Genomic DNA, 23767 nt, shown 5'->3' on the forward strand with positions numbered 1-23767 from the left:
TCTAATGGCAGCAATCTGGGTTAGCTGTTAGTGTTTTTAACATCTACCATGATGTCATGTTGTATTTTTTGTATCCAGGCGGTCCAGAATCCAGATCACCCCCAAAATCTAATCACTTGTTCCTTCTTACATTTCTGACATTTCCTGAAAATTTAATCAAAATCCGTCCATAATGTTTATAGTTATGCTGCTGACAGACACACAGACAAACCAGCGCCACCAAAAACATAACCTCTGTCTTCGTGGAGGTAATTAATTAGTAGTAATTAATGCCCCCAATAAATACTAAATATTTTGGTCATCATCCTGTTGTGGAAGTTTTTAGCTGAGATTCACATTGTGATCAGATTTTTTTTTTTTTTTTTTGTATTAAAACTTGCAGTTTCATTGAGCAGTGTGACTTCTGCAAATTCTGACTGAGCTTGGGATGCAGGGAAAAGGCATTTCTCGGTGAACAGTGAGGGAGCTATCTGTCAGAAACACAGCTAGATGTTTGACTCACCCAAGGCTAAATGCACTGTAGGAGGTCTATTTATAACATTAAGGTGTTAGGGCAGACTTAACTTTTTCTTTCTTTTCACCCACTTGCTTTATCCTTGATTTCACACACATTCTGAATTATGAAGTAACACTACACTAGTGCTTAACTACCTAATTCTCTCTTTTAACTTAATTTAACAACACATAACACATTAACACATATAACATGTTTACATGCCAATCTCTGTATTTAGTTTATCTGGACACTTAAGAGTTAACCGCTCACCACATATCATGCAACTAAGAATCAATGCTGCACAGAGGCTGAATAAATGTGCACTGGGCCAAATATTACATTAGCTAGGATTCCCTTTTAAAATATGTAGCTTTGCACGGCTTCATTTTTCTCCAGGCATGGTTGAAATGTTAGTTGAATCTTCCGAACGACGCTTGTCACGACCACGGAGAAGAGAAGACGAGATGTAAAGGGTGACATTGGTTGAAGAGACAGGGAGATGATGAAGGGCTTTGCATGTATCTCTGAGAGTCCTGTCTCACTCTCAAAGTAAGGTTTCTCTTTGATACATTTTTTCCTCTTTCCTTTGCAGTCAAGTTGACTCATGAACAGTCAACCTCTGGCATTATAGCAGCTTTTTCTTCTCACACCATCAGTGTTCAGGTTTTATTTAGAATCTGTTATTAATCACAATTTCCTTGAGAAAATGTTTTACATGCGCTACTGCACTTAGAAATGTTAATTTAGATGATTTTCTTACAGATGGATGCACAGCTCACAATCACATATACAGCATTGTTTATGCTGAAAAGTAATCTAATACTGTACTTTAGTGGTATAATTTTGATTGAACATGCAATTCTTCACTGATAACCATTAGAGAAGCAATTTTCTTCTGTATGGTCAGAAGACTGTTAGCTGGAGAGCAACTTTAGTGACTTGATGTGTCGCTCAAGGACATTTTGTGGAAATGCATGTATACAATTCAGGATTTTTGCTATAAGCTGGAAATCATTATGCCACATTAAAATAATGAACGTCTTAATTTAAATCTCTCTTTTCTGCAGCACTTCAAAGCACAATAAACCTCATTTAACCAGGGCATTATGAGAATATAGATAATTTGTTCAGCTAAAAACCTTAGCATCAGAAAATAATCTGAGAGCTGTATTAATGAAAATGATGAAGGACTTTGATCCACAAAATTATAGAAAATCACCCAAATCCTTCAATGTTATTTAACAGACACCAACACACTGTTCTCTCTAGACTTTTTACATTGTTCATCGTTATTAAACTACACATTGACCTTGCTTTTCATTTCTATTCATCAATATACAAGATAAGAAGTCTAGTTTCACTTGCAGGCCAACAATGAATTAGTTAACAGCTAGTCTGTATACTTTAAGTTCAGATTTACTCCTAAAGGATTATTTGGAAGGCTCCAGGCTTTCTGAAGGTCATTCAGTGATTTTGTTTTGGTCATTGGCTGCTTTTTTTTCCTACTTATTATCAGTCCAGGTCTTGTACCTGACCATTTTTAGAGGAATACATTATTTTTATAGCTAAGCCACTTAATACTGACCTGTAAATCATTCAAACTTAAAAACGGTGCCTAACTTTAGCTATTATCCAGTGTTACTTCTATATATAACAGACAATTCAGCATATATACCTTAAAATATACCTTAAACCAATTTGTTTCTATCAGCCTGTGAGAAAGACAATTTGTTTGTACACATTTCTTTTTCTACTTCTATGCAAAATACCATAGATGGCACAGTTTGATAAACATAAAATAGTATTTTGCATCAACAAGGTAATTCTCAAAGAGCTAGTAGTTAAAAAGTTGGTATATTATCATGATGTGCAGTGTCCTTAGCACAATGAGGAAATGGGCAAGTAGAGGATGCAGGAAGGGGCTGAAATAAAAACTAACTACAGTAGATGAACAGAATCTGTAAATGATGTCCCGATAAAGTAAGAAAAAAAATCTAGAAAAGATCTGGCACAATGCCTGAGAGCTACATCTGGACCTTCAGTTGATCCACTGAAGCTTCATCAGAAACGTTCTCCATGAAAAGGTAGTTGTGAAGAAGAGATTCTTAAGAAGGGAAACAAGGAGATGTGCTGAAGCATGCAAAATTTGTCAAGAACTGGACTCAAATTCAATGACCACCTGTCTTATGGAGTAATAAATCTTTCCCATCAACATGCCGTGTTTGACCATCTTGACAGAGAACAAAACAAAAGGCAGCCAACAACCAAAGAAGCGCTTTGAGGTGTCCTTCAAGAAGCCTGGAGAAATATTCCTGAAAACAAATGAGAGAAATTACATAAAACCTTTCCTCAAAGGATTCAGATTGTGTTGAATATGAGTGGTATTACCAAATATTGACTTTCAGCCTTGTTAGAATCTATATTTTTGCCTTCATTACGGCACCTTATATTATCTTTAAATGAGCTTAAATGTACTACAGCATTGTTTTGTCACAGGAAACAAACTTTAGGGAACAAATTGTTTACAAGTTCAGCGGTTAAGAGTCGACATTATCAGTCATGTGGATATGAGTTAATGGTCATTTGATGGGTGGAAAGTCCAACGTGTCCTTTGTTTTTGGTCTCTATCAACTCCTAAGCAGTTACGTGTGTTTTAGCTCGTAAATGCTTTGCTGTATGTACCTGCTAGTTCTTATTTGACGGTGTGCAGTATATTTGTGGTTGAAACAGCTGTCTGCCATACTATTTGTCCGAAAGGGGCTTGTGGTTAGCTGTTTGCAGGTGGATTCAGGTCATGATTGAGCCATGACTCTGATCCTCTCTCAGTCATTCCCTGGGCTCAGTCACAGCTTAATGTCTTGATGACCACCTAGTGTGTAGCTTAGCCAAAGGCACCAAGGCTAGCAAGGGGTCAGGCATACGTTTTATGAGGATCTGTGCTGAGGATCAGAGAGACTAGATTTGTAGAGCTTGAAATGGTTTGTGAGCATGTCCAGAGGTGCTGTTAAGGGGGGTGATATGAGGACAGTGCTGACGCTAGAGGTGTCATCTACAGATTGAGAAAATGGAGAATTTGTACACATCTGGCCACAGGGCGAGATGGACAGCAGGACAGAGATGACGTAGTTGAGATGAGAGGGGTTAGATATGATTTAAAATTTATATTAGTGTATTTTTATGACTGCAAGGAAGAGATTCTTGTAAAACAAAGGAGAACTTTGGCAAACAAAGATTTCTTAAAGCACTAACAGCTGTTCAAATTGATGGTTTAAGAAAAAGTAAAACGAAGCAGGGATGGAAAAACCTTGAAAAACTGTGAAAGAAAAAAGTGGCTTCTTAAAAGTTATTTTATGAATGTAGCATGTAGCATATGAGCAACAAACTGTGGCTTTTTTTGGCTGTGGATCCAATTTGGATAATGGTGGAAGCTGACAAAATACCCCAACTCGTTATTTTCAGTGACTCAGAAATCCTTTTACTGAGTATTTCTCTCTTTGCTTTTTTTCAAACATCTGCCAAGAAAACACACACATATAACTCAGTGGTGCTGTTATTAAAAAGTATCTGAACATGGCATTAAGTGTGTAAAAAACATGGATACATTTTAATGTCGTCCACACACAGCTGAAAAATGCAGTACTTACAGGGGAGAATACAAGTCTCAGCATAAATATTTACCTACAGTCTGTCATATTAAAGTAGAAAAATCTATATTTCACTTTGTAGATATTAAGTGACAAAGTGGAATAAATATTTCCTCTGCTCTGCTTTTTATTCTTCACCTTCTGCAATTTTAACAGCTGTAATTTTTTCCTCCTCACAGCAAAAAGACAAATGCTGCAAATCAAAGGGGAAAAAAGTGGTTTGGCAACATTGCTTTGTTATGAGTAAAATAAAATACAAATTTCTTATTTCTTCATAAAAGGAATGTGGTGTATGATAGAGTGAAGCTTGAATCAAACAGGCCAGAGTCGGAGCAACTTTCAGTGGGAATCACTGACTGATAAAATAGTAATCTTATTTTTGGGATATCCATCCCTTTGTCTCTTCATCCTCTGGGAATTTCTTTTGTGAGATTAATGTCTTGCCATCAAGTCTTAGACTCCCTCCTGTCAAACGCTCCTAGGTCTATTTATAACCCAACGCCCATTCACAAACACTAATGAGTCTCTAGGTGACAAATAGATTTGGAGGACACCTTGCAAAGCGTGGCTTCTCCTCTCTGCTCTCTTTTTCTCCCCATCACTCATGCAGCTGCTGGCCTCAATACCTGCCTTGTTTTCTTTTTTTGTTTGTTTTTTTCTTGAATTATTTTCATGTTGCTCATTCTGTTCCTGTGTTCACACCTAATCCTGGCTCACTTCTGCCCACTTCTCTTCCACTTTCGCCAGCCTCTTTCTGCCAGCTGCTATATATTCTCATTGTTATTTGTGGTTCTTGAAGTTTTATTCACCTCTGTGGTGAGTCTATGTCACTCTCTCTCTGTAGCTGCCTCTATCTGTCAATCCCCATCTTTGTCTGTACTTCTCTCAGCTAGTTGTAAGTCTGTTCTTGTCCTTACCAGATTAGCGATGGGCTGCTCTGCCGAGTTCTCAGAGGCTTCAGGGCAGAACATTTAACAGCTGTCTAATTCAAGTAGTGTTCAGCCAACAGGTAGCATTAAGAAAGGAAGAATATCCTAAAAATAAACATTTACTGATGGCTCTATAAACATTAAAATATTTTTCTGCTGTCACTTAAAAACCTCAGTACCTAAAACTGTTATACCACGTAGAATATTTATGATTACTGTCTGTAAACACAATTCCAACTTGTCTTTTCCTTGTTTCCCTGCAGAGTAATGCTAGTTTGATGTGACTCAGAAGTGGGATGTTGCAACCCAGAACTGTGTCATTTTCATATCTTGAGATCGAGATAGAAAAAAACAAAAAACAAAAGAAAAAAAAAAAACAAAAAACAAAACTTTTTAAGCTGCCTTTTGGGGAAACTTTGCCTAAGATAAGCTAGATAATCTGAGTTGTGGTGTTGTATTTTTCCTAGATAGCAACAGAGCTGTCACAGCAACCACAAATTTGTAACATCACATAGTTGATAGGTGAATCACTGGGAATACCAAGCAACTGCTAACATCCCAAAGTTCCTTTGTTTATGATTTAGTGTGCATGTGCTGCATGTTAACATAATGCCCAACAAAACCACAAGTATTTAGATTTGACACTGAACAGCAGGCAGTAAAGTCTGTAAACTCTGTTAGGACCTGCTGGTGTGACACGTTTCGCTGTGAGATGAGTTGCACTTGATCAAACCACACTCTCATTGCTATTCAACATACGATTACACTCCTGCCAGTCTATTCCATAGCACAATGGACTTAACATCAAGATTCATGTGGAGACTTAGTGTCAGGACTGCACCCCATGACTGCTGGTCCCAGCCTGACCTCTCAGAATCTTCAACACGGTGCAGCCCCTTACTTGACTCTTGATACCCAACTCTTTCCCCTTTTCTTTCCTCCTCCAGAGAAAGTGCCGGTGTTTGCTGCCTGACTTCTCAGATTTCCCCACAAAGTCTTAGAAGTGATTGGACTTGAGTGGTGAAGGGAGCTTTACCGTCATGGACAATTAAAGACATTAAAGAAGCTAATTCTGCTGTGATACTGAATAGCTGCGCTAGCTAAGATCACAACTGGGTTCATTTCCTCTCCAAAGCTGCTCGATGCAGTGATCAGAAACTCCAATTTCCCCAGCTGCCACCGAATGCAGCATTAAATCAAACAAAGGAAGTAAGACAGTATTATAGCCCAAATCAGTTAATCACTGCAATAAAACATTATTTACTCATTGTTTTGCAGCAGTTACATTTTAAAACATGAGTAAACACATCCACACCTCCTCACAGTCCTGCAGGAAGCTCATGTATTGTAATATTTTATATATAAGTCCACTTTCTGCTGACAGAGCATGTAAAAGTGTTTGTATGACAGTATAACCGTATTTGCTTTAAAAGTCTTTTGTTTCCTCAACACATTTGCGCTGTTATTGGCAGGTTTCTACACAACATCTGTCCATATGTTGCAGCTCAAAAATGTACCAACAAATCAACATAAAAGAAACAGGGAGAGACCAGCAGAGAAGTGTGTTTCTTCTGCAGAGAAACAGAGTAACACACACTTCTACTGGACCATAAAATTTACTGAAGATGATTACTTTGCTATTAATTTATTGTTTCCTTAGGAAATCTGTTTTGCTCTGATTATTCTCATTTAACATGTCCAATTCTGACCTGCAGTTTTTTCCTTTCCTCTGTGGGTGTAACAGAGTTGTTTACCTCTTTTGTTGTTGTTTACAACACGGGGCTTGTCAGTGGGTTGTCTTTGTTGTTTTTACAGTTGAAGTGGGTGCTGTGATGTGCTCACAGTGACAGCTTGTTATCGTCTAACTCGTCATCTCCTCCTCTTCTTTTGTGCCAACGGGCTGCTCTTTCCTACCCACCTGAAACTACATCACTAGAGAATCCTACGCATCCATCTGTATTGCTACCACGCCCCTCCGTCTCTATGCAACCCGTATGAATCGCATTTTTAATGCACACAGCAGACAGCGGGATAGTGAAGAAGAGGCATGCAGAGAGCAGAGGGAAGAAGCGATGCTAAAGAGTGTACTTGTGTTAGTGTACAGGGATCAATGGATTTGTGATGAATGAATGGAAAAGTTTCCTGCATAGCCATTAGAGTCTTGAGTAATGTGATGCATAGGGCAGCCATTTAGAGATGGATCAGCAAGATGCACAAATGAAGCTTATTCATTTGAGTCAGGTATTGTCAGGGAATCTTGAATGTAAAGCATTTCAAAAGCATAAAAACTTGAACAAAGCTAAGCTGAGCAAACTCACCATGTGATGCCATTATTTTCTTCTAGATGCTCACTGATTGATTTTCTGAGAAGACTGTTGTTGTATTTGATTTAGGTTTTCTGTGGCTGGCAGCTGACTTCACATAATGCCACACACTGAGGTAAAAGGTAAAGTTTAGTTTGTCAGCTTGTGGTATTTTGTCACTGTTTGTGATGGAGGCAAAGAGGCAGGCAGCAGAGGTAGATGTAGGATTTGAAGTTGAAGCTGCTGTTTTGCAGCGTTTAGTCTTCTGTTGGCCTCTGTTCTATCCTCTGGGGACTGGTGGAAAAAGCAATTACTCTAACACCCCACTAGGGACTGCTGTGTGTCATTTAACGCCCGGCTCATGCTGGCATCATAACAGGCATGACAGAACCCTCCAAAAGAAGCTGAAACATGGATTCCCTCTGAAATGTGTGGCTGCTTTTGCTTTCCTTCAATTTTTTGCTTTACTTCAATTACATGTTTCGTGAGGTTGTTTTAACATTTATTTTTTGTGCTCAAATAAACTGCCTTGCCTCACAGTGCAGATTTTTTATTTATTTATTTTTTTTAGGAAGTTTAATTTTCCAGCTTTTTCCTGGAGCACAGCTTAAGTAAAATCTTCCTCCCACCCTTTGAATTTCCATTGGTCTTCTTCTGATGCCTGCTGACAGCGAGCTGCGTGTATTTGACAAACGATGATCTGCGTCACACAGATCTGTGTGCGATGTTGATGCAACAACTTGTGCGTCTGCTGCCCTGCTCGTACCACAGCTGTCACAGGCCACTTCTCTCACCATGATGCTAGTGCAACCTTTAACTGCATGCTTGCGTATGTGGTGGCTAGGATAGCTGCAGACGTCTTTGTAGAGCCGTTGACCTGTTGCCCAGGCAACCGATGTCATGCTTTTCTGAGATAATTACAGGTTGTTTTGATTGATTCTTTTTATTTCTTTCTCAGTTTGATGGAGGTAGCCCCCCCCCACCCCACCCCCTTGCTCTTCTAATTAAATAAAAAATAGTTCTGGCAGCAGCAGCCCAATTAAACTGTCAGGATAATTCCCATCAAAGAGTGAAATTGGATCCATAATTCTTATAATTTTAGTGGAAAATTTCTTCTGTGACTCTGCATTTGCACCCCTCCAGGTAGATAAGATGAAAGACTTATTGTCTGAACTCAGCTTCTGTCTTAGAGTCACGAAGAGCTGAATGACAATGACTGCTCTGATAAAAGGGTGGTGTAGATGTAACATTTTGTTAGCTTGTTCTGTTGCTTTAAATGCCACTTTTATGTCTTCTCTTTGGACTACCAAGTACTAAAAGCAGCACAGCATGAAGCTGCTAAATGGGAGTCATCAGCATGTACTGTGCGTTAAGGTGTTTCTAAATGACAAACATCAAGCAATATGAAATCTGGCACAAATGCATTTGCAAATCATACAGTCGCTTGGTGAAACGCAGCTAATTACTGCTTCACTCATGAGACAGACAAACACAAAATGTTCTCATTTTCACATTTGCTTGTATTTCACTCATGGAGCTAATTGTGTCACATCTTTAACATTCCCCCTGTGTTGGGGCACCTCTCCGTGACTGCTTACATCTGTTCTGGGAAATCATTTAATCAGCTCATGCGAGCAATGAATGAGTTTTAGCACATCGTGTAATTCTCCAATTTGATTGATAACCTGTGGCCAGAGCTTAAGTCAACTGACAACAAATGTGCTCCTGTGGGAGGGCGCTTGTTAGGTTAGCCTGCCGGCCCCTTGTGGAAGAAAGAATGGCAGCACACTAATACTACAACATGCTTGGAAGCAGCTCTGCTGGGAATGGTTGCGACAAACTACATGTCAGAGCTAGCTCAATAATCCTGCCACTATAAAAGGAGTAACCTTAACAGGGCTGCTGCTCTGTTAGCAGCAGGGATGGCAAGATTTAATGCAAATTGCACATCATTAGGAAACCTTAGGCTCACATTCTTACAGAAGCAGCACAAATCAGGTTTTTTTTTTTTTGTTTTTTGTTGTTTTTCCGGAAATGTTTTCTCAGATACAGTTTAAAAAAAAACATATACTGCTTGCTTTTATGTCCCCTGAGTATATTGAATAAATTGTGCTAATCTCAGGTGTATTCATAAAGGCTGCATTATTGTGTATTTATTTGTTTTCAATAGAGGAACTGAGCCTGGGGTTTAAGGGTTGGCAGTCCACCTTAAAACATTGACAGCTGACTCTTCTTTTTTTCTACTTTACAGATCTCACAAGTTCACAGTTCAGTTGTTAGTTTTTCCTACAGTCAGTTTAACGCACCTGAATTCCTTCTAAAAATGCTGACTCACTTAACCTGCACAAGGATGCTTTGCAATCAGCCTGAAGCTGTCAGCATGTTGGCTTGTGGATGAGACAAACATTCTCTAAAAGGTCCACAGCAAACGTAATGAATCTGCACTCAACAGCACAACTTCTTAGTATTTCCCTCATTTAATCCTGCTTATAACTACTTTTACCTCCTCTGTCTTTTTCTTACATTTATAAGAAAAGTATTTCTGTCATGGTTTCATGTGGCATTTTTATGTACGCCGTTTGTGTGTGGTCAAACAAAATAATGTAATTTTTGCTGTTTCTTCATTAAGTACTGTGTGACCTTTACAGACTATGAGCTAATTTAATTTGACCTAAGAGGCTACCTCCTTGAATCTAGCACCTTTTATGGAGGTAATAATGGAGCATCAATGGAACAGAACATGAGCAACAACACAACTATTACAGCAATATTTTGATTAGTAAGACATTTTAGTTGAGCAGATTTTCATAATGCATGTATGTAATAGTTTAAAAGACCCTTTTAGATGAGCTTTGAGTATTTTATATACTTTAACACCCAGTGCCTTTAAACCAGGGTTATTCAGTTCAGTTCTTCAAGGGCTCTAGTCCTGCAGGTTTTCAATGTGCCCTCCTCCAACACATCTTACTCAATTTTTTTTTAAAACCAACAGGACTGTGGTTCTTATAGGAGCAAATTTAATGGCCCTGTTTTAAACCAATGAACACACATAGGAGCAGAGTTATGTAGAGGTTCTGTCTTCCTGCTGTTCTTCAAGTCATATTAGGAATATGCAATAAATGACTTAGCTCATGAATCTGTCAACATAAAGGTAGAGAATACATCTTCAATCTGCCTTTTCTATTCTCTGATTTTCTTTGCTACTTAAGCTGCTCAAACAAATTTCACCTAATCAGCTGTGTTTTGGTTAGTGCAGCCTTTTATGGGCCAACATGCATCTGAATGGCTGCGTGCATGTGCTCTAATAAGGCCAATAGGATGGGTAATGACTAATTAGATCTGATTTAGAATAGAGTCCTTGGCAGCCATCACAGCAGCTCATCAATTAACAGTGACCTTTACAAGTGTTTCTGTTTCTCCTCATCTCCTTTATGTGTAGCTGTGCAATGCAGTGGCTAGAATGGTTTTTTATTGGAGTACACTTTGTGTTTCAATAAGCTGTGTTATCTGGTTTTAATCTGTTTTGCTAATAAACTGTAATGGTTAAATTTGGAAAGTCTGTCTTTGGCCAGGTTCTGTCCATTATCTATCCTGAAGTCTTTATTAACAAATAGAATAAATAGATTTGTTTACACACTCCAGTTATTGTTTTCTCACTATAAAAGCGTCATGGATGTATTTTGTTTGGCCATAATGACTGAATACTTTCCTGTACTGAGTATCTGTACAGATTTTAGCCCTTGGAAATATCTTTTTTAATGATCTAAAAGCTAGTCTTATTTAAGGATGTTTTCCAGCAGTGTAGTTCCTTGCGAGGGTTCTGTGTAGTCTTGGTTTCTTTTGTGAGATCCAAAAACTGCAGGATGAATGGTACTACAGGTGATGGTGTTTCCTAACTGTAAAATCTGTCTTTTATAGTTTGTTTTGTTGCTGCTTTCATCACTTTGCACACCGGCTCAGCTGTGCACTAAATCATGCAGCTCTGGTGCCTTTCTCTGCCTTTGAAATTTGTGGTTTATTTTTTCCTTTATTGTGTGGGTGTTTTTTTTTATATAGTCAACAACACTTGTTGATCTTGAAATAGGTGTGAGTGATTAAATCACATCAGATGTGGGCAGATTGTCTCTCCAGTCATGACTTATTTCACTCTAAATACAGGAAGTTCAACTGGCAACAGATGATATTGTAGAGGTCAAAACCTTTTAAGTAAGATTACCTTGATTTTATCCATCTGCTGACGTCCAATAGACAACTGGTAATAACTTACCAGCACCAGATGCTGCTCTGTTCCTGACACTGTACTCTGATGTCCATGAGGGGAGGATCAGGCAGGAAGACGCATTTTCAGCAGGAATCAATAAGGTATCAGATCACCAATGATAAAAATGGATGGTAGTTATTGCATATGCTGCAGATATTTTTCAGAGTGGTGTGCACATTTCTGCAACAGCATCTAGTTAATGCCAATGCCAATCTGGAGCATGCATGTGCGGGAATTTTTGACTGCGTTTGTAGCAAATGTGGCAAACAGACTAAGCTTATTGCATCATTGTGTAAGAGGGCTGGTGTTTTGTCATTTTCAGTTGGACATAATGAATGTTTAATGTCTTTTGTTTAGCATGATAAAGATTAAGAAACTATCAAACCAGCAGTTAAACACTCACTGTTAAGATTTAGAATATTTTTTTTTTTTTTTTTTTTTTGTATTGTTGTCATTATCATTATTGTTTTTATTTTTTATAGATGGGTTAGCAACCTCATGCTTTCAGATTTTTTTATTACAGTTTTTTATTATGTTCATGGTTCATTTCACTTGCCACATACCAATATTATGAAGACTTGTATTTATAAAGTCAGCCAAAGGTTGTTCATTTTGACCTCACAATGTTGCAGCTGTTATCGATTTAATCTGTGGTTGTTTCACTATGTTGGAAATTTCAGGATGATAGCCTTGGGCTTTAAGGCTTAGAGCATCATATTGATTTGTGTTCCAGTCAGCATAATTTTTCGTACTGTCATATTCTCAGTGATGCCATATTTTTGTTAGTTTATTTCCCATCATTTATGTTCCATTAGAATCAGGTTGTTGCTTTTAAGGATAGAACAGGTATGAATTTTTTAACCATGAAACCTACTTTAGATTTATAATCCACTGGAAAAAAATATATGAATCTGTTCAACCACAAATAGAATATCATTTACATTATATTAATTGTATCAGTTAATGTTGAATTTAAAGTTTATGTGCTTTCTGTATTGTTAAGGCATTATAAATATAGGTATAAAAAGGTGAAGTTATTTTAAGCAGTCCTGCATTTGTTTTCATCCCATGAAAGTTAGGTATCTATGACTACCTGCCAGTGTGATGCCCTGTTAATCTGAAGTCCACTCGCCTGTGGAGGTGGATCTCTTTGAATCATCTCTGTTTGCAGGAGAGCATGCAGCCCCTATGCTCTGCCCCTATTTTCTGTCCGTCATCTCTTAACTCTGTTACATCTGCTCACCTCCATCTGGCATCTAACTGAAGGTAGCAGGGGGCTCCCCAGTGAGCTAATCGTGGCAGCAGTGATATAATGAGGTGTGGTTGGAGTGTCTTCTTCTTACCCACTAGCTCTCATGCTCTGACTGACCTGACTCAACAACAGGCTGTAATTAAGAGACTTTCTCACCTGCTGCTGGACTCCTGCAAACGAACAGCCAGCTTTTGCCAGGATGTGAAACAAAGAGGTGCATTATACTCTCGCCTTCAGGTGTCTCTCTTTTCGTTTCTTCTTGTCTCCCCTCACACTAACACGTCATCTCCAGCATTTATCCTCCATTTGAGCACAAATATATTTGTTTGAGCTGCAGATGGCCCCAGAGGTGTTTTGGTGGAGCCACAGCAAGCTGTAATTGTCTGTGTGCTTTTGTGTATTAACAGGTGCTTTTTTCGATCCACATTACTGCTGGCTGCCGCCTCGGTGTTCCCAGCTGTTTCCCATGGAAGTTAAGAGGAGGCAGTGTTTATGGGTGGGAAATAAGAAATGGATAAGGGGGAATAGGTGGGAAGATGGGCATGCCAGTTTTTATTGTGCATGTTTTAATCATCAAGAGGGCGTTCTGTCATCTTGTGAGGAGCAACAGATTGTAGTTGTCTGTGTGAGTTTTACTTTAAGCTGTCTGAGGCTTATAATTGCCTAGGACTATTATTACATCCAGCATCATGGATATGTATGCTGACCTTCTCCTGATGGCTCACTCTTGCTGCCCATTTAACAACTTCACCCTTTTAACTCTTCTCTCCTGGTGTTGCAGTGCCTCAAAGCTTTCAGAGATTACCTTAATGGTGGAGAAAAAAGAAGTGAAGTGCACATGCTTGCAGGCTTATATGTGTGTGTGTGTGTGTGTGTGTGTGTGTGTGTGCGTGTGTGTGTGTATGTGTGTGTGTATGTGTGTGCATGCAGTATTGTTTCTTTATTTAACCCAAAGCCTTGTTACGTTAACCATATATTCAGCACAAAGAGTGAGACATGGAATAAAAGTTTGTTTTTATCTTTAAGCATATGTTTTTGGTTTTCTTTTAAATGAAATCCAAACATCTAAATTAATATATCAGCTGTGATGCATTTCTAAGGTCTGGGACAGTTTGCAGTGAGTCAACAATCTATTAGCAGGAAAGTAGCCACATTGCAAAGAATCTTCAACCATCTTATCAGCTCGTTTCTCTGTGTTTTACTGGATTTTCTAAGTATCTTGATGTGAATAATACAGTTCAAAGTGGAAGTGCTTTTTGAGTTGTGACCTGCAGGTTGGTTTGAGGCCTGCTTGGTGGTTTTGCAGAATGTTATATTTAATTCTGGCTGTGTTCTTCTAGTAATTTGTTTTAACTGTTCCCACTGGAGCATGTAGAGTTATGATTGCCAACAGCTTTAGGCTTGGCTTATTTCCTTTTGCCTGTAGCTTAATAGAAAAGCTTGATTTGCACTTTGCTGTTTTCACCTGCTTCTGCAATTTTGCTTCTTCCCTCGTTCTTTTCTGGTTTAATATTCAGCTGGTTTCTCTGCCCTGTGCTGTCACAGCTGGCATCCCACAAGGAGCCATGGCATGTTAGCCTTAAATGAGGCTTCATATTACAGGGAAGAGTTCGCTTTGCCTTCCATAACCATCTGCATAACAACAGAACCTCTGGGCAGGACACTGCCCCGAGAATCTGAGGGGGGGGGGGGGGGGGGGGAAACTGGTTCTCTTTAATAATACAGATGAGACACTTATCTTAAAAATTCTTAGCAGAAATGATCTGATGGGAACAAAGTCAGAGTGCAAATTAAAAGACAAGTTGATTGAAAACTTTGCTTTATCTATTGCCTTTTTGCTTACTTATTGACCTTAATTTTTTTTACCTGCTTTCTTTTCAGTTATTCAGTAAATTGTTTTTTTCAGCTTTATGTTGAATTATTCATCAGAAAGAAAAAAAGATGAAACATTGACTCACTTATATACAATATGCATAATAGATTTCCATGTTTTGTTAATCAGTTGTAATTAAGTTGACGTGTTGTTTAGATAAAATGGAAAATTTACCTATATATGTAAATTGGAACATTTTGCTCATTTATAAAATGATGGCAAAAATTAAGATTAAAAATGAGGAAACTAAGAAGGCCTTGAAGCCACAAGTGACACTGATTGCAAAAACCACGGTGGATTTCAGACAACTATGTTTTTATATGAATGCAAAAAGTATATTCACTTTTGCATTCCCCCAAAAAATGCTCAGTTGGTAGCCTCAAACTGCAGCTGCATATGTGACAAAAAGGACTAACTCAAATGTTTGAAGTACCTGTGAAATTAGATTTAAATCCAGAGCTGTAGCCCATAGCTTTCTTATCAGAGACATGAAGCCTCTTGTAGACCCTCCACTCCCTCTGACCCGCTTGTTCTACATCCCCGAAATATTAAGCTGCACTGCCTGCCACTTCCACATCCATCAAAGCACCCAAACCACTCTCCCTGATTCTCCATACCCTGTGACAGTGCATAATGAGCAGCATCCTCTATTCCTGACTTGAAACTTCAATTCAGTTCGTAGTCTTGAGAAAAGGTGTGGAAAAAAAAACTAATTTAGTCTTTTGAGGCAAGTAATTCAGGATTTAGCTGTGGAGATACAGAATTTTATATGTGTGATTTGATGGTAATTGTGGGTGGGTTGGCAAACACCTCACGTCACAAGCTGAAATCCTTTAATACATAAATATCCCACTGAGGGCGGTGGGAACTGGTGACAGAAAAAAATGAAAAGTTGGGGAGAATGTGACTCACTGTAGACAAATCTTACGATTTATTAGTAAAAATATTTGGAAGTTACCATGTAAGACTTCAGTAATTGTTGTTTGTTTGATAAATGATGTAAAATCAATGGAAACTTCTACTGATAAAAGGCTTTAGGCTTTATTTGTTTTTTTCATAGACCTATAAAAAAAGAGCAAGCAGAGTTAATTGGACTGTTTCTCTTGTTACAAGCTGGTTTTTGTTGGTTTCTTCCCTGAACTGTTTGTCTTTCTCCTATCTCTCAGCACCCACTACAGCAGACCTTTTTCATTCAGGCAGGTTGATGATCTTGACCATGCCCTCTATCTTTGCAGTGGAACGGTCATTGGCTGAGCTCACAGATCTTATCGGTCCTGTTGTCACTCAACCAACACGCTTCACCATTTTCCTGCAGGATTTGAGTCTTTGTTGTCACTAGTTGGCCAGCTGCACACCCCGACTTGCTGACGGCTATTTCTTTCTTTCTATAAAATCTCTCTCCAGAAATGCATCCCATCTAGGCCATTTTATGTATGTTTAAATGACGCTACCATTGTGTGGGCTTTCTCAGTTTGTTTTGGCTGTCAGGTTTTTTTGTTGCCAGCTTCTGTAGAAATGTACTCACTGTGAATGACAAATGTACGGATGAATAACCTGTTCCCTTTTTTTATTCTTACTTTCTTGCCCACACAACTTTCATTCCAGCAGTGCTTCACATTGAGCTTTGTGTGCAGCTTTGCAAAGTGTCTCCACAAACTGCAATTTGAAAAAAGTTTTGGGGGTTGAATTGCAAAACAGTTTTGCAGGTGCCCTTTTTTTTAAGAACAAAGTTTATTATTTTTGGCAAACGCTTGGAAGCCGGTCATTTGAACATTTGTTTTGATGTTAAGAGTCCTGCTTACCATATAAGCTGAAACATAAACCTAATTTATAATTTCTATTTTTGAAGAGAAAATATTCTATAGGATGCCAAACACTACCTTTTTAAATATGGTGTCTCTGAATGGACAAACAACTCAGTGTGTGAAATCAGAACCCTGTTAGCTTCAAAACTGCAGTACCAGCTTTGCTTTTGCTAAGTAATGCCTTAACAGGAACCAAAAGCAGTCATTGCTGCACCTGAGGCCCCTGGACCCACTCATAGATGAAAACATGTTTATGTCTGGAAAACATTTCACCATTTACGACCACCATCCATTCACAACTGGTTTTTGCATTTGAAGCAAATTCTATGCTCTTCTTTACCATTGCATGTTAGTAATTCTTGCACACTGCACTTTTAAAATAACACCTTGTTTTATTTTATAACCCAACATAAAGCAAAATGTGTCCTGTTTATTTAATAAATGTTTATTTTAGAACCGGTATTATCTTCATTTCTGGGGCCACTGTTGATATTGTCAGATGATTAGCTGTGTCTAGCATAGTAGCCATTTAAAAAAAGAAATATGTTTCCAGCCATTAAAAATACAGGAATACCAGGTCTCCTCAGGAGCACTTTGTATTAGTTGCAAAGTTGCAAAAAGTATGATTTTCAAGCTTTCCAACACTGTCCAACATGTGGAAATTCAAAAATATTTGAAGATTGGCTTTTAAGTGTTGGCACTCCTCCTGTGAAAAAACATGGTCAAAAAGCTTGAACAATGTATATTGTAAGTTATTATTTTAATTAAACTTTAAAAATGTTAGCTTCCATACACCAGTTTGCTGATTCCTTACTATAATATATGCATGCATTTTATTCTGTGCTTTACTAATAAAGGTACAATGCAGGTAACAACAGGTGTCAACAGGTGGCATAGTTCATCCAAGAGAAATTTAAAGAAGTTCATAACCAGGAAATATCTTTAATTGCTGCATTTCATTTCATGTTCCTGGATTTTTGTTGACTTATGGAATTAATATTTTCGTCAATTTTTCCAATACCTTTGTTTTGAGTCAGTGCTCATATACAAGCAAGGAAGGATTGCTTTTCGATACAAGTATAGACAAAGAGGTGAGGGAGGAGACGAGAGCAATAAAGACGTTGATGAAAAAAAGTTTTTCTTTAGGAGTGCTGAAGCTGAAATCATGAGGTATTGGGAAATGGTGCACAAGTGCATAACTTGCTGCTGGCAGCAGTGTAAGGCTGGATTCCCATCTTCCTTCTTAAGCTATGCTAGCAAAGCGAAGTAAACAACCCAGGATTCACTTCGGCAACGCAAGATATCACCCCACTGAAAGTGAATGAGAAAGGAGACTGTTAACATCTGACCGTTAACACATGAATCTGGCCTAAGGGGTCGTTTTGATGAGCAACATTCAGTGCCAGAGGATTCTTTCCCTGTTAAGCCAATATTTGCTAATTTTACAGGCAGATGGACATGTCTGTCTGACTTTGACTTTGTTGAACATTTCTCACCATTCTTTATTGTTTCACCTTAATAATTATCTTGCCAGTGGAGCTCCTCTTTAGTTCGTATTAAGCTTTAGTTAAGATTGAAAAGGTCTGTTTGGAAAGTAGTTTTATTTGTTAAACAATCACATATTGTCATATGTTTGGGTGGAGATAAGAAAAAAGACTGAAGGATTATAGTTTGATTTAGCCTGTGCAGCTTTTAGTTTTTGTCGATAGGCTGAGTAGTTACTTTGGACTGTCATGGTGGATGCTCAGTCACAACAGCTATAACACTAGGCCCAGCTTTTCTTGCCATTGTAATTGGACCCTTGAGTGAAGTCCTTGTTAGTTGATGTGCAGTAAGCTCCAGTCTAATGAAGTGTAAATCAGAGATCGGGGAGGCTGAGAGGGAGCAGATGAATACAGCCAGCAGCCATAGAGTGCAATAGAAATTCAATGCTAATACTATTAGCCAGGGGGTCAGTCCATTCTGTCTAACCCCTGCTCAGTTTATCAGCACTTCATAATGGGAAGGACATAAGGGCAGGGTGTTGAAACTGCAGATCACACATAAGTGTGATATCTGTGAGTATGAATATAATAATAAATAGGTTCAAAGCCAGATCACGGTTGGACTGCAGCTGTGTCAAAATGTGTCAACCTTCTGCCCTGAATAGGGTTCCTCTGGGTTGAGGTTTGACCGCTGGAGAGTGATGCATCGTCATTGTGGCCAACTTCCTTCTCTTCTGCGTTCATTAACAGTCCATTTGTTGCTTCTGCCCTTAAGGAGCCTCAATCTGCTGCTCACTTGTCAGCTCATCTTAATGTTGCTGATGAGAACTTAATGTGCAGATGGTCAACTTAATTCAGTTCTATTAAGACCCAGCATTTTCTGCGCTTTTAGTTTAACCAGTGATGCTTTTATGATCAATCTGTAAATTAATTGTTTGTGTGCCTGTGTGTTATTTGTTTTGTAATTTCTTTGTACAACGGCATGATGATGGTCTTCATCATTCTGCGGGATATTGTAAGACACGAATCACACTCATGGCAAACCATTTCCCCATGTGTTAACCCTTATGAATCCATTAGAATGCATATTTAATCCAGATAAAGTGCTATCATGTCTCGATAGCTCTTTTCTGATAGTCATGTGACAATGTTCTGTTGTGTTTGTTTGCAAATCTGTGCACAAACACACAAATTAACCCTTGGCATGTTTCTCTTTTAGCCAACGCCGGGCCCTGTTTCCCTAAGCAAGGTAACTCACCGGGCGAATGGCTCCCTGCTCCTTTTTATCACATCCTAAGTTCGTTGTTATTCCAGTCACATATTTTATGTTACCCCATACCATCTCCTTTTGGCTCTCTCTATTCCATTCATGTGTACCTTCCACATTGGACTGTGCTGTCTGTCAGATATATCACAGATAAAAGGCCAAGTGCTGTCAGAGTGACAGGAATGCTTAAAAGTGCAGAGAAGGGACAGTAAGTTTTACGAAAAACAGCAATATCTAAAGAAAGTGCCAGAAGGTGTAGAAGGAAGGTGGTAATGATGGACAGGAGCCCGTGAGAAAACCCTGAACAATGAAAGAAATGTCTGACAAGTCAGAAGGGAAACACGTCAGTTTTAAGTATTTTGTTTTTCTGTATTTCACTAGAAAACAATGAAAGCTGTTTAATGACAAGCAAACACGCCACAATGAACCATACCACAAAACAAATCCAGTTTTAGCCTCCTCCTTTGATCTATGACGGAAACATTTTATTTTTCACATTTTTCTTCCACTCAAAACTTGAAATCAATAATTCTGCAAGGAACAGCTCTGTCCTTGTGGCAAATAGTTTAACATCCCATTTCTCTCACTCTCTCTCTCTCACTCTCTCTCTCTCCTGTCCCTGCTGTGCCTTATTTTTTTACTCTTGTTTTTCTCGGCTTCATTGGTTTCCACCTATGTGTGCTTGCTGTGTGCATGTATGCCTCCACATTTAAATCTCTCTGCATACTCATGTGGGTGGCGATTCACTTCTTTCTTGCACTTTCCACCCTTCCTTTTCTCCCTTCCTTCCTTTCCCTTATCTCTACATCTGTCCTTGTCCTTTAGATCCCGAGCGTGGTGGCAGTCACATGATCTCGACAGATGACTTGGAGTATCCTCGTGAGTACCGGACACTGGGAAACAGTGCGCGGCGCTTCTCCAACGTGGGCCTGGTGCATACATCAGAACACCGCCACACTGTCACCGCTGCCCAGAGTCTGGAGGCCCTGACCAACCTGCACAAGGTGGACATGGAGCGCAAGAGGGATGCGTTCATGGACCACTTGAAGAGCAAGTACCAACAGCAACAGCAGCAGCAGCTGCAGCATCCACACCACAGTCCCCACCACAACCCACCATCACCCTCGCCTTCCCACGCCAGCATGAGGGGCACGTCAGAGCGGTCAGCACGAGAACAGGTAATCAGTATACCATTATCAATAAATGTATTATGTGGCCATTAAGACTTCAATCAGATTATCAAAGCTATCAAACCTTGCATAGTTGTGAAAGATTACATCATATGATATTGATGACATCATCACACCCATTCCCATTTCTTCCATGTTGGACTACTTATAGTTGTGTTCTTAGTTCATAGTAGCCCTTCAGAGTTAGAAGGACAGGTTTACTACACCGGTGGTTTCCAACCTCTTTTTCTTGAAGACCTTCTTCGTACACCTGCCAAAAAGCTGTGGACTCCTGCCCCTCATCATGCTGAAACCATGGCTTTGTGCCGTCATTAGCTAACTTTTTGACACAAATAATGCTTTCTGTCTGAGTCCTGTCTTTAATAAAACCAAGGTAAAAGTAATTATCAATGAATCATCTGCACAGTGGTGTCTCTCAGGCACATTTTAATAATGAAATGTTGCAGGAAAACTGAAGATTACCAGGACAGACATGAACTACTCTACTACTGTCGCTCCACTAGCTCACTGACTTCACTGAACTACACACATGAATGAAAATTGATTGGAAGCTCAAGGTGTGGCCTCCTAAGTAGGTTTTTTTTTCCTCAGCATTTACTTAGTATTTTTCGGCTCCCAAAGCGCTGGTTCCATGTGAATAAAAAATTCAATTGATCATCATTCCAAAATTTAAGTGGATACACCTTAACTCTTTAGTGTATGGACGTGGCCTTAATTTTAACAACCAGGCTCTGTACAGTCAAAACCTTATGGTCCCCAGGTTGGGAACCACTGCTCTGCACCACTGGCGACAAAAAAAAAAAAAAAAACAGTTCATAGATTTCGTTTCATGTGACGTCCAGAGTGAATGCAGCTGTTGAAGCTCAGCTTTTCTATGTATGTGTGATTTCTTTTATATCATTGTGTAAGTTGTGAATGCACATATGCTAATTCAGTTCAGTTCTTTTAGTTCTGTTTCTGCGCTGTTCTTTTCCTATTTTGCACAACCCCCTCCAACTGCAGTTCATTCTGACCAGTCTCACAGCCTCACCACCGCTCCACTGTGCTTACTATCTCTATAGCACACACGGACATAATGTACTAAACACCAACGTGCTGGCTTTGTGTGTCAGCACCGCTGCTCTGTGTGAACTGGGGAAAATTCAGCGTAAAGACGTGACAGAAAAGCACACGAGGGGAGAGTGGTGAGAATAAAAGGGATAGAGTGAGAGAGTGAGTAAGTGAAAGACAGGTGGAGTCCTGGTTGTCATGGCAACCTCTCCCATATATGGCAAGTAGGGATATCTCATTGCAAAGGTCAGGTTGTGTATAGGAGGAGGAACTGCACAATAATGAAGACAGAAGGGAGAGAGGAATGATGAGTGGAAGGCAGGTGGTTAAAAAAAACTGAGGCAACCACCTGGAGAGCGGACAGATCCTGAAGTGACAGGGCATTTTCACTGCACTGGGGAGGAAGCAACAGAGCCCAGGATTTCTTGTCATTTTGTGGGTGTGAAGAGTATGGACAGCGAGGAGGCAAGGAGGGGTGCGCAGCAGCCAGTCAAGCAGCCCGCTGATCAATTAACCAGCACCAGCAGGACCCAACCACCCATCTGTGAAGGAGTTAATCGGCTGGTGTTGTAATGAATTAAATAAAGAATTTCCGCCGCATGTGCAACTGTAGAGCAAGACAGAGAGAGAGAGAGAGAAAGACTGAGTAAGGAAGAGGGAGGTCGGTAAGAGAAGCAGAGGGAGGGAGAGGTGGGCAAAAACGCCATGAGGATTTGCTGCACCTGACGGACAGTTTGGGGATGACTGGAGTGGTGGACAGGCACAGGTGCACTGCAGGTGAGATGGAACTGGAAGCTAGAGGCTGCTGTAGACAAGTGTGTGTGTAGGAGGGAGTGTGTGTGTGTGTGTGTGCATGGAAATAAGGATGTACTGGCTGGTATTAGATTCCACGCCTGTTTGTTATGGTTGTTGTAGTGACATAGAGAGTAGGGTGCATATGCTCAGTAAGTAGAAGCCCAGACTAGACAAAAACTGAGTGGACGATAGCTCAGAGCTTTTTGTGTTCCCGTCTCAGAGAGGGTTGATTTGCTGTGTAGATAATGAAAATAGGATGAGAGGCTGCTGTGATGTTGATACCAAACTGACCGGAGGAGGATTTAGGGGGAGCGGGTAAGAATGATTAAGACAGGGGGGGTGCAGCAGGGATGACGACATGAGAAAGAAAAGGTGGAGGGAGGGGGTAGTGAGAACAGTCTGCTTTACATGCAGGTCAGGTAATGCAGCACACCACTCTGTGTGGCTACATCTCTCCATTATAGCTCTGTGGCTATGTCCAGTTAGTGCATATCCATGTGTCAGTGTGTAAACATAAAGATCGATGGCTAAACTAAGGAATAAGAGTTGCATTTTAAACCCAAATTAATCCAACATCTCAAAAATATCTTAGTAACTCATATTGCCTTGAGCTTGTTTCCTTTTACATCCCCTGGAAATAAATGAAAGAGTTACCAGTTATAGAAGACGCTCACGTACATACATGAGATATGATATAACAATTTCATTTAACACTAAACCAACTGTTTGATTTTAGTTTTTATATATAAATAAACATTTTTGGCATGTATTTTCCAATTTAATTACAAGAAAGAAATTATTAAATTAGCCTGTAGTGTGTATTTCTAAATCAAGTACTTGCACAAGTCTAAATATGCAGAAAGCCTAAAGTTAAAAGAGAGCACTTGCAAACCTTAACCACTTGTTGCATGTGCCTGATTAACAGGAAACATTTCCCCAACAATTCCTAAAAATGGGAATGTTATAAAAGAGAAAAACATACTGGTTGACCAAAGAAGATGTCAAAGTATCAGGACAGAAAGCACAAAGCAATATGCTCAAAAATAGGGGAAAAAAAAGAAAAAAAATGAAACGTGGGTTGATTTTTGTGACCAAACTGCAAAAATTGTTGAAGAAAATTAAATTTGAATACAGAAAAGCCAAATGCAAACCACCAGTTACACCAGGAGAAAACAGGGTTACAGTGGGTCAAAGATTATCAGTTAAAGGTGGTGATGAAATTATTATATAGTAATGAAGATGCAAGATGTAAGATGTGCAAAAACTTCTGTTTAGTGCAGGTCCACTGGAACATATGAAAATAACCTGCTTGAAGAAAACAGACGCATTTCCTTTGTGATTTGATTGCAGTACTGATTGCCAGGTTGAACAACATTTAGAGGGAAATTCAAATAAATACTCTTCAGTTTGCTCTCACA

At 39.3% G+C, this 23767-nt stretch overlaps 1 protein-coding gene across 12 annotated transcripts in view; it reads left to right on the top strand.

Annotated features, from left to right (window-relative positions):
- Nucleotides 1-23767, top strand: part of si:ch211-278a6.1 (SRC kinase signaling inhibitor 1) — a 100543-nt gene that overhangs the window by 41534 nt on the left and 35242 nt on the right. For 11 of the 12 annotated variants that reach the window (XM_041968601.1, XM_041968606.1, XM_041968574.1 and 8 more), the window contains exons 2-3: nt 19267-19296; nt 20140-20492. In XM_041968601.1, the coding sequence (XP_041824535.1) occupies nt 19267-19296; nt 20140-20492 (383 nt within the window). The remainder of the gene's footprint in view (nt 1-19266; nt 19297-20139; nt 20493-23767) is intronic. The other variant, XM_041968585.1, reaches the window with a different exon arrangement.

This window comes from Melanotaenia boesemani, chromosome 2 (genome assembly GCF_017639745.1).
Source record: "Melanotaenia boesemani isolate fMelBoe1 chromosome 2, fMelBoe1.pri, whole genome shotgun sequence".
Classification (NCBI taxonomy): Eukaryota; Metazoa; Chordata; class Actinopteri; order Atheriniformes; family Melanotaeniidae; genus Melanotaenia; species Melanotaenia boesemani.